General features: G+C 40.1%; 1 protein-coding gene across 1 annotated transcript in view; it reads right to left on the bottom strand.

Moving 5' to 3' along the window:
- Positions 1 to 5,902: 5,902 nt before the first annotated feature.
- kcnk12 (potassium channel, subfamily K, member 12) overlaps positions 5,903 to 12,551 on the bottom strand; it is a 45,453-nt gene continuing 38,804 nt past the window's right edge. The window contains exon 2 of the mRNA XM_076974858.1: positions 5,903 to 9,173. Within this exon, the coding sequence (XP_076830973.1) occupies positions 8,281 to 9,173 (893 nt within the window). The 3' untranslated portion in view covers positions 5,903 to 8,280. The remainder of the gene's footprint in view (positions 9,174 to 12,551) is intronic.

Below are 12,551 nucleotides of genomic sequence, written 5' to 3'. Positions count from 1 at the left end.
TATGGTTCTTTGTATTGTACTGTGAAAATATCAGCACTTTTTATTTGAACATGGAGTTCTATTTATGACTTTTTCACAGAATATTTATTTCTGGAAAATTGTAGTTTAAAGTATGAATATTTTTGCAGCTAATTTTAACAAATTGAACTGTGCAATAAAGAGGTGTAATTTAAATTTTTTTTATACTTCGTGTTTTCAGTTACACATGTTTTATCAAGATTTGAGGAGAATACAGATTTAAAAAAGAACACATGTCTATTATTTACATTTAAAATATACCTGCAACATTGGTTTAAAAAAAAAAAAGACTCGAAAGGACTTGAAATTCCAAGTTTCAGACTTGGGACTTGACTTGACTGTTGCCTGTCTTGACTCGAGACTTGACTTGACTTGACTGTCTTTGCTTGAGACTTGACTCGGGACTTGAGGATAAAGACTTGGACTTACTTGAGACTTGCAAAACACTGACTTGGTCCCACCTCTGAATGATACCAAGCACATTATTTTGTAGTTTGCATACCGAGCGATTTCTTCAATGCCATCTTTATGTGTATGACTAGTATTTTGTTATGTGGATTATTCTCTTATGGGATTTGCCCCCATTGTTACCATAGACTGCCATTTTTGGATTGTATTTTGTGCATGACCTGGACTGTTATTGTTTCTGCCTTTTGGATCGTACAACATTAAAAGAAGCCTTTTTGTACCTGAATGCACCTGTCTGTGCTTAACCATGCAGCAGCCACTACAAAGGCATTTTTTATGCTTTTGGGGTGGCAAAGATAGGTCAGCTACTGCTGCATTCTGTCGTTAACTACTTCTTAATTAGTTAAATAGTTGCATTTGATATTCTTGTGTAAACTTGTCTCGACAGTTACTACCTTATTAGGCTTCCTCCAATATTGAGAACTAGTCATTTTAGGCAAGGTTGACCTATAGTTGGCTTTCTAATCTGAGTTTTCAACTCAATATTCAACAATAAAATACCAACTTCTTTGTTTCTTTGTTGATGGGGCATGTGATACAATATCTTCAACCTAGTGTGCATTTAAAGCAGGGCAGGTCCCCAGTAACACATTGCCTAGAACCTTTAGCTGAAGAGAATGACATTATAAATGTACTTTCTCATCAAAATGTTATTGGAACAACAGTAGCGTATTGGCAGCCCTACGCAACCCCCCCCCCCCCCCCCCCAACTCTTTTCTAGAGATAGAGAATTTGGCCTTTCTGACCATTTTTTAACAAACTGCAGCAATGATAAGAATAGTTCCTCCCACATATGAAAAGATCAGTGTGTGGTCTCTGACACCAGTCGATCCCCAGGAGTGTGTGCAGTCTTCTCTGCATAGATACAGCTGCTGTCAGCAGGCTTGTGTTGAGTGGGAAGCAACATTCCACCCTTCCACAGCCGTTGCTCCTGCTCATAACTCCCGTTAGAGGCACGTCTGAGGACTGCATGTGTCTCTCCCCAACAAGGAGAACATGCTAGGAAAAGACGTGGATATGTGACAGTTCGATGCAGAAGCTTGCCCAGGCAGCCAAAAATCAATGGCTCTGCATCTCGGTTTGACCAGGAATGGATCCTGGGACATAATTATCTTGCTTTCGGAAGCGTGGTTCAATATCTGACATTAGGCGTCTCACTGAGGTGCACAGATCATGAATATTCCTGTGATGCTGGTCTGACAGTAGATCACTGCACTTAGGTAGCTTGGCATTTTCTCAGGCATCTACTTGCCTTTGCCTGTGCAGTGATCACAGGCCCACTCAGTGTGGAAAACAATTCGTTCAGTAGTGACAGGAAAGGCAGAAATGTTGAGTGTTCCTTCACTTCGAGTGAGCATCAAAGGCAAAGACTCAGCTAAGTGGGTGGACACACTGTCATACAGCAAAACACACACACACACACACACACACACACACACACACACACACACACACACACACACCCAAACTAGTACATCACAATTCCTATTGTTTCAGGCCATTAATAATAGAGGTGATGGCTGTATGTGAAAACCATTCATTTTTATCCATACTACCCCCCCCCCCCCCACCTCCCCAAAGAAAAAGTATCTATTGGGTATCTTTTGTTGCAGTTTTATAATTAGTTGCATAAATATAAAATTACAATCATTGCTAATAAATGTGCAACTTGCAGCTGGGAGGAAATTGCATACAATAAATCAAGAATACAGCAACATAAGAAATTTAGAGTTGTGGGACAAAGAGAAATGAGAAGTCAGAGGTGTGAAGCCAGGTTTAAAGTCCTTAGGTCATGTAATTACCACACTGGACCCATTAGATACATTAGATTTAGTGGCTGTTAATAAAGAAAGTAAGCTCAGCAGATAGCACTTGCCATTGTTCTTAAATTGTATGTCTGTCTATGGTTATTTGTGCTTCTTGGTAAACATTTAACTTGCAAAACACTAGGTAATGACATTGACTCCTGTAGTTTAGTAGTAGTCTGACTCAAGGGTATCTTGAATTCTGGCCTATCTGTACTAGTACCTAGGATGAATTCTGTGATCAGATGCAAAGCACTGTATAAGTCGCTCTGGATAAGAGCGTCTGCTAAATGCCATAAATGTAAATGTAAAGATGCAAGCAAGTTTATTGAAGTCATAATGACTCATTTTGTATCTGTACCATAACTAAGTTTAGTTTGCTATCCATCACAATCAATGACCTGTAATCAGACATGAGAAAATGGCTAATACTGTCATCAAAGAGGAGATCAAAGAGGAGATGTAATTAAAATAAATCTGCCTCTTTTTACTCCAAGCCATATAATGGACATATAATTGGGTAATTAGCTGACAACATCAAATAAACAAAACCCAAGACAGAAGTGGAAAAAGCACTTAGCTATGCCCATGGCATACCACAGCCTTGTCACACAATCTGAGTCTCGTTTTATTTATTGAACGCTTGAATATTCGTTTCTCAACACAGCTCTGTAAGTCCTCTGACATCAGCAGATCTCATGTGCTCTAAATGTCACAGTGTCTCTTCCCTCAGGTCAGCACTGATAAATGTCACATTGCCTAACCTCACACAAGCAGCGTTGAATTTTACCCTTTACACACCCACAAAAACACATTTCACTTAACAGGCAGTAAACTAAACATGGATTCAGACAATATACATCAAAATTCAGCTTACATGTTTTAAACCAGGCAGCCTTGCGGCAATCTGTCAACTCATTTGGCTTTCATATTGCTGTAGATAAAAAAAATATGTCAGTCAAAGATGGTTGAAGTAAAAGCAATGGTGAGAACAGGAGCTACTGATTCCAGAAAAAAGGAAAAGAAACATTCCTTCCCTACTCCTGCAGATGGGGGGATTATGAGTCTGAGGCATTAAGGTCCATTGCAATCAATGGAGATACATTTTGCAAAATGCAAAAGATTATATGTTCTACCGAATAGGTGATCACGTTACACAAAGAAAATAAGGCAATTGATATTGAATCATGCATGCAATATTTTTTTTTGTGACTAACTATCCTAAATACATTTATTTATAAGGTTTCAAAGGAGTAATGCATCCACAGGTTTCTGAAAACAGCATTATTGTACACTAGCTGTCACCGGCTCCAACACAGACCTATGAGAGATGTTTTGCACATCTTTATTTCAAAGCTTCAATCTAGTTATGTCACATTATCTTATTATCATAGTTAGTCATGTCTGCCTTATTGGCCTAATAACGTACGGGCTATCTAAGCACTTTGTACCAATGTATACCCTCCTACACATTTGTACAGAATTAGACTAATTTAAGAGCTTGTACAAGTGAATTTGTATGGCTTCAACATAAATATATGCAGGAGACTACATCAAGTCTAAAGTACAGTGAGGAAAATAAGTCTTTGAACACCTTGCGACTTTGCAAGTTCTCCCACTTTTTCATATTAGGTGCATGTCCACTGTGAGAGACATAATCTAAAAAAATATATATCCGTAAATCACAATGTATGCTTTAAAAAATGTATTTGTGTGTTACTACTGCAAATAAGTATTTGAACACCTGCTAATCAGCAAAAATTCTGGACCTGTTAGTCCACCTCTAAAAGTCTACCTTCACTCCACTTATTCTAAATTAGAAGCACCTGTTTGAGGTCATGAGCTGCATAAAAACACCTGTCCACCCCACACAATCAGTAAGACTCCAACTGCTAACATGGCTAAGACCAAAGAGCTGTCCAAAGACACCAGAGCCGTCCAAAGACACCAGAGCCAAAATTGTAGACCTCCACAAGGCTGGAAAGGGTTATGGTGCAACTGCCAAGCAGCTTGGTGAAAAAGAACAACTGTTGCATGGAGCAATTATTAGAAAATGGAAGGAGCTAAACATTACTGTCATTCTCCCTTGGACTGGGGCTCAGTGCAAGATCTCACCTCGTGGCGTAGCAATGATCCTAAGAAAGATGAGGAATCAGCCCAGAACTACATGGGAGGTGCTGGCCAATGACCTGAAGAGAGCTGGCACCACTGTTTCCAAGGTTACTGTGGGTAATACACTAAGACGTCATAGTTTAAAATCATACATGGCACGGAAAGTTCCCCTGCTTAAATCAGCACACGTCAAGGCCCGTCTTAAGTTTGTCCATGACCATTTGGATGATCCAGAGGAGTCATGGGAGAAAGTTCTGTAGTCATCTGTAGATAAGACCAAAATAGAACTTTTTGGTCTTAATTCCACTCGTTGTGTTTGGAGGACAAATTATGATGAGTACCATCCCTACTGTGAAGCATGGGGGTGGAAGCATCATGCTTTGGGGATGTTTTTCTGCACATGAGACAGGACGACTGAGAGGATGACCGGGGCCATGTATTGCGAGATTTTGGGGAACAACCTCCTTCCCTCAGTTAGAGCATGGGTCGTGGCTGGATCGTTCAACATGACAATGACCCAAAGCACACAATCAGGAAAACCAATAAGTGGCTCCGTAAGAAGCACATCAAGGTTCTGAAGTGGCCTAGCCAGTCTCCAGACCTAAACCCTATAGAAAATCTTTGGAGGGACCTCAAACTCCGTGTTTCTCAGCGACAGCCTAGAAACCTGGCTTATCTGGAGAAGATCTGTGTGGAGGAATGGGACAAAATCCCTGCTGCAGTGTGTGCAAACCTGGTGAAAAACTACAGGAAAGGTTTGACCTCTGTATTTGCAAACAAAGGCTACTGTACCAAATATTAACATTGATTTTCACAGGTGTTCAAATACTCATTTGCAGCAGTAAACACAAATAAATTATTTAAAAGATCATACATTGTGATTTCCGTTTTTTTTTTTTCTTTTTTAGATTATGTCTCTGACAGTGGGCATGCACCTAAGATGAAAATTTCAGACCCCTCCATGATTTAAAGTGGGAAAACTTGCAAAGTCGTGGGGTGTTCAATTACTTATTTTCCTCACTGTATCAACTACCTGAAGGTTTTTTTCTTTCTGTTTTTTCTCTCATTTAGGAAATGCAGTTTTGTGTGTTCTCAAGTCCTTTCTCAACTGATTTTTTTCAGTTTGTGTGGAAAAGTTCAATTATGACACACTGCACCATTCTCAGGACTCCCCAAAGCTATTTACAGCATGGTTTGGGTGTATGGTGCCACGAGAGACATTGTACTGAAAGACAGTGTGCTATCCTAGCTACACTGAGCTGAGCTGCTGCTGGAAGACAAGGGTAGAATGGACCGTGTGTGTAGGCTTTGGAAGGGCGTAGGAGCTGTTGATGGATGCTGCACAGTCCTCAGTCACACTAAAAGAGAGAGAGAGAGAGAGAAGGAGAGGGAAAGAGATGATGAGAGGGAAAGAAGAGAATAAGAAAGAAGGAGACAGAGAAGGATTGTGTGTGTGTGTGTGTGTGTGTGTGTGTGTGTGTGTGTGTGTGTGTGTGTGTGTGGAGCATGGTTTGTGAGAAAGTTGGGCATTAATGATGGCTAATGTACACTACCTGCTTCATCTCCTCTACAGTGGGACACCCTGTATGTTATCTAGACCTGCCACCCTTCCTGATGATGTGTCTAATACATGACCAAAGGCACTGGACAGCTCTAGATTTTATATGGTCATCATTGGATTACTTCCAATTTTCTGTTATTTCTCTTCATATCTCTCCATATTACTAGCCTTTTTTGTAATACATAATATGGTACACACGTTTCTTCTTGCAGCAGGTACTTCTTATAACAGGTACTATGACAGTTCTTAATTGATAAAAACTGGTCAGTGCCAATTTGTTAAAAGGAAAAAAAATCTCTCTCTTTCAAGATTTGAAACACTGTGTGTTTTCTACAGTTTTCTACAGGCACCAACACCGTGTGTTTTCTACAGTTTTACTGTGCCTCTGGTAGTTTCTTAAAAGTGTAATAAGTAATACACTCAGATTACAGTTTCACTGATGTAGGGTCAAGTTAATGTTTAGAGAGGATTGTCACCACCTGACCTCACAGCATTACCAGAACTCAGAATTCTTGTCTTGAAATTATTGTTTCTTGATATTCTACTACACAGCATACAAACAGGGGGTTGAGTGAGAGAAACAGTGTTTGAAATACAGACAATTAATTTAGTGCTTAACTCCTTCCAACTATAGTCTGTGAAAGTGAGAGCAGCATTCTCAACTCGTGCTAGTTTTCCTGTTTAGGCACTAATACATTACTCTTTATTCCTTTATCTTTGCCTGTATCTCTTTCTCTCTTGCAGAGCAATACTCTCTGTCTCTTTCATTTTAAAGGTTAATGTACCATATCACAGTGCTTTGAGAGGGTAAAATCCTTATCCATTATTGGAGATTTCCCAATATTGATGTTCACTTGTGTACTGCAGAAAATATTTTCTATAAGGTAAAAATATTAAACACTGTTTAAGAGATCCTTGTTGATTCAACATGGACTTCAAGAAGCAAATATATTTCTGTAAAAATATTGAGGGTTACTCTTTATTCTGGGGTCTTATTTATACATAGTACCAGAAGAGGTCAATATGACTGATCCTCCTTAAAGACGCCCAAGATGACAAGCTTTCAGCTGCTTATCTCAACAGTAAGAGTAACCTTGGGTTTATCTCAGAGCTCTCATGCAGGAATGCTGTATTGATTCCAGGCATAAATGATGCTGTATGCATGCCTGGGTCCTTTATATGCTCAAGAATGCATATCAGACTAGACATAATCTGTGCTTAGGTAACAGACACACTGTACAGGAGGGATGCAGAAAAACCTTTGATTTGCAACTTTTGTCAACAAAATTAACAGTTCTCACACCGTAACATTTCCAGAACTGAACATTCCATTAGATAAAACTTATATAATGCTTCTATATAAATAAACATATGTTGTCATATGTGTCAGTTTATTTAAAACCCTTTCACAGCATTTCGTAAGCATGAAATCTTTAGCATGGAACCTCCTCAGCGTTCACTATGTAGATTCAATTATCTAAACCTTGAGTTATTGTCATGCCAACAAAGTTTTATCTGATATACTACTATACTATATATAGTATATAATTTACATTCTAGTACGCGTTCTGCATTCATATGTACATAATTTCCTTTCTCCTTAATCAAGGCTATTTGCAATGAAAAAAATCAGTAGTCTAATGGGAAAAAGACAAGTGATGCATAGCTGTAAATACAGATATGTGCAATGCATTCTGAGCTGACAATAATGCTACTTTCGCCATCATGTCAGAGAGATAAGGCTGCTCCTCAGAGCACCTCTATATCAGGCATGGCTTGCCTACTGAACAGTGCTTGTGTCTAAGACTAGATGTCTTTTTTTTGGGTTTTTTCAATGTAGCTCAGGAACCCATTCCATATATTATACACCCTAAAACAGAGGTAAAGCTGGAATGCCCTGGATATACACAAATATATATTTTATGCATTTCAGAGTCCTTGTATAATTCTTGAAAATGTATAGGCTTAAGCAGGTGATTCAGTCATCCCAATATTGACAGTAACCCAATATGCTGATGCTTTTTCCAAGCTTATCTTTGATTGGTACTGAAAGGTTGTTGCTAAGTTCTATACTTAGCTGAGATAAATCCCTGACCAATGAACTACCGTCACCTCAATATTAACCATGGCTCAAAAAGATAGCAGAGAAACATGCATATCATGCTGTGCCACTGGTACTTTTAAACAAGGCAATAATACAGCCAAAGTCCAATACAATCTCTGTGCCTCTCTACTTCAAAGTTCTCTAGAAAAGCTTCCCTGCAAAACTAACATTATTACAGAAGTATACTTTTTCTGTTGATCCATAAGATGGCTCTACCTGGAGTCACTAGTCTCTGCCAGTCTGTTGTTCATAATGCCCAGTGCTCCAACTCCACCAGAGAATGCATTGTGCCGTGAGCTCCCACACACTGTCCGAGGGTACCCATTCGCTGACTCTGAGAGCTGCTTCTGCATGATGGCCAGTGAAATCTTATTTGAGCCTGTCAGGTCCCGCATGGAGATCATCTCACCAGAGAGCCTCCTTCCCTCTGTGTCACTATCGCAAGGTCCCTCTGTGTCCGGTGGCCTGCCAAAGCGGCCCTGCCTGAGGCGTGAACCAGGCCGGATTGCATTGCGCCGCCCCAAGAAGGCATTGGCTTTGTTGCATCGCTGGCAGCAAAGGCAATTCATCTTGCCCAGCATCCAGTTTAACACCTGCTTAATGACGATGGAGATCACATTGAAGAGTGAATAGATGCAGCAGACGCCGGTCAGAATGAAGAAGAAGTTGGTTATTCGGTACAGACTCTGGTGCTGGTAGGACTCACTCTGACTGCTCACCAGGTCCCCAAATCCAATGGTGCTAAAGGTGACGAAGCAGAAGTAGAGGGAATCAAGGTAGGCCCAGCCTTCCACAGGGCAATACATGGCTGAGGCACAGCAGGAGATGACAATGGCTGACAGGCCCAGGATCAGCATCACATGGTAGACCGATGGTTTCCAGCCAGGCAGATTGCTGGCTGCAAAGTCCCGGCAGATCCCTGGTGGGAGGAGGCCACTGGTGCGCAGGCGGTGCAAGCGAAAAGCCTTCATCACCACGGCTAGCAGGGTAATGATGCGCTCCAGGAAGAGGTTGAAGAAGAGGATGGTGGCAGCACAGCCAAGAAGGCCATAGAAGATCAGGAAAACTTTGCCAGCTACTGTCACTGGGGTTGTCATTCCAAAGCCTAGAGAAGAGAGACGACTGGGTTATACAAGGTATTGTGCATACTGTAAATACAATATCCTTCCCTCTGCCCCTTTAAAATATGGCTGAGCACAGGCATTTGTCATGAGAGCAAACATTGAGTGTGGTGTTTGAGAATAGAATTAAGGGTTATTCAATTTTTCATATTTTCATGGTATAAACAATTTTCAACAAAAGATAGGGATATTTGGCTTATGGGTGAAATTTCAGGAAGTCCCTAAAATGCACTCTACAGGTGAATTTAATGTGACCATTACATTTTTGAATGCACATGTCCAACTTTTCAATGTTTCAGTACTTTATGCACTTGCTGTTCTTTAACAATGATCTTAATGACAAAATTCACAACAGGTGTTTGATCCATGAATTGACCAATACATTTCCTGCTTCAATTAGAATTGGTATTTACAGTCCTCCTCATCACATTTTGACATCATCAAGATGACGCCTAACAACTGATCAACAATACCTTGCCATTGCAAGGCCTAAAACAGGATGTTCTCAGATGGAAATGGCCACTGAGCTTAGAGTGTCACAGAGTGTCATCAGCAGGTTACATCAGAGACTGGATGAGTCACAGAAAGGCATATAAGTGGATGTCCTTTGGCTACATCCCACAATGATGTAAACATGCTACAATTCATTGTGAACAGTGCCCTGCAGAACCAAACAATGAATGCCACATACTGTAGCTCCAGGCACATTTAAGGGAGGTGAGAGACACCCAAGTGTCATGTCAGATGATTTGAAACTGTTTACATCAGAGTGGTTTGCGTACTAGGTGACCTGCAAGGTACATGACCACACTACCTGGCACAGGCAGCATCGTCATGCATGGGCCAGGGAGCATTTACACTGGATGAGAGACGAGTGGTCCTCAGTGCTGTTCACTGATGAAAGTTGATTCAGGCTGTGCAGAAATGATGGCTGCCAACGATGTTGGAGACATCAAGGAGAGTGCGATGTATCAGCCACTGTTGTCACCAGACAAGCTTTTGGTGGTAGTGATGTTACAGTGTGGGCAGGTGTGTCTAGTCAAAACAGAACTGTCCTACACTTTGTGACAAGCCCATACTACTTGAATAACATTATTAAGTTATTGTGCTTCTGCATGAAAAACATAGGCCTAATCCCATCTTCATGGATGACAATGCTACAGCTCATCGGGGTCACATCATTAGGGAATGGCTTCTGGAGACTGGGGTACCTCAAATTGATTGGCCTGCACTTTTGCCAGACCTTAATCTTATACAAAACCCATGGGATCAACTGAGTCGCCATGTAGAGGCTCTTAACTCCCAAGAACCTCAATGACATGAGGGCCAACTTTAAAGAAGAATGGGATGCCATGCCTCAGCAGACAATAAGTTGACTTGTAAACAACATGAGACATTGTTATCAAGCTGTAATTGATGCGCAAGGGCACATAACCTTTATTGATCATGTGCCCTTGAACATCAATTACAGCTTGTCAACAGTCTTGAGACATTGACATTTTTTTTTTGGGATATACCTACCACTGCTGAAATCATCATTGCATGCTTCTTTTTAAATGCCCTACTTTCGTGATATTATATCACAGTAGGGAGAACTTTAAATTTTTTTCCATAAATTTAACCCAAAAGCCAAATATCCTTTTTTGTGATTAGTATTTATGCAATTTAGACACTTCATACAGGTGGATATATTAATTCCTGTGAAAGAGAAATAAATAACATAAATTTTAGCAAACCTAGTAGAAAATGTAATTGTCCAAAGAAGAATATTCTGTCATTAAACAATTATGCAAAAGGAGTGACACTGTTAAATCAGCTGATAAAGTTGGAGCTGTTGTTGTTATCACTCCCCAGTTACAGTCTTCTGTTAATCCACTGTTCATCATACCATTTTTACAGGAGACCTCCCTGATTCTGTATGTAATCTTATTGTAGATACTCCTCATTGTAGCCATTTCTATCTCCTCCAAAAATTCACAAGGAAAATAATACTAGACATCCTATTATATGTGCTTGTTCCTGCCATATAGAAATTATATCCCAGTTTCTGCATAACATTTTTCAAATAACATTTTTCAATTCTTACCTTACCTGTTAAAGACTTTACAATTTCAACCAAATGCTTGATCATCAGAAAGATGATTTGAGATCTTTTAAAGCATTTTCTTGATGCAAGACCTGAGAAGAACCCTCCTACAGATATTCTCTTAAAATTTGTGGCTGAAATCTGATCTGCTTTACCTTTGACTCCAAGTGCTATTCATGAATAGGAATAGTCAATATTGGTACTCAAATGTGTCTTAGGCTGACCTCTTTGTTGGATTTGTTCAGCTATATTTTTTGAGCAATACACTTTAGAAGACATTAGAAGAACTCCAACTGTAAATATCTTCATTCTCCAAGTTCCACCCAGCTCTTGAACAGTGGGGAACCGTCAGCAGAGGTGGGACCAAGTCAGTGTTTTGCAAGTCTCAAGTAAGTCCAAGTCTTTGTCCTCAAGTCCCGAGTCAAGTCTCAAGCAAAGACAGTCAAGTCAAGTCAAGTCTCGAGTCAAGACAGGCAACAGTCAAGTCAAGTCCCAAGTCTGAAACTTGGAATTTCAAGTCCTTTCGAGACTTTTTTTTACCAATGTTGCAGGTATATTTTTAATGTAAATAATAGACATGTGTTCTTTTTTAAATCTGTATTCTCCTCAAATCTTGATAAAACATGCAACTGAAAACACGAAGTATATTTAAAAAATATTAAAATTACACCTCTTTATTGCACAGTTCAATTTGTTAAACTTAGCTGCAAAAATATTCATACATTAAACTACAATTTTCCAGAAATAAATATTCTGTGAAAAAGTCACAAGTAGAACTCCATGTTCAAATAAAAATTTTCACATTACAATACAAAGAACCATAACAGCATTTTTCCCTCTCTTCTCTTATCTGGTTTTAGAGAACATGAAATGAAATGTGCCATATTTTGTCAATTGTGATTTTTACACCCCAATCGAAATTTGTCCTCCGCTTTTAACCCATCTGTGCAGTCAGAACACACACACACACTAGTGATTACTAGGGGCTGTGGATCACACGTGCCCAGAGCGGTGGGCAGCCCTAGCCCGGCGCCCGGGGAGCAGTTGGGGTTAGGTGCCTTGCTCAAGGGCACCTCAGTCATGGCCTGTCTGGGAATCGAACCCACGACCCTCCGGTCACAAGTCCAGTTCCCTAAACGCCAGGCCATGACTGCCCAAACATGTGTGTCCATGTGTGAGTGACACAAGACAATCAAATATAAGAACTGAACAATTAACAGGAATCTGCAACTTTAGACATTTCAGTTAACTATTTTGCATTGCATTTGCAAAAGAC

This window comes from Brachyhypopomus gauderio, chromosome 15 (genome assembly GCF_052324685.1).
Source record: "Brachyhypopomus gauderio isolate BG-103 chromosome 15, BGAUD_0.2, whole genome shotgun sequence".
Lineage (NCBI taxonomy): Eukaryota > Metazoa > Chordata > Actinopteri > Gymnotiformes > Hypopomidae > Brachyhypopomus > Brachyhypopomus gauderio.
Note: the sequence above shows the minus strand (reverse complement) of the source record. Positions and strands in the feature narration are given on the sequence as shown.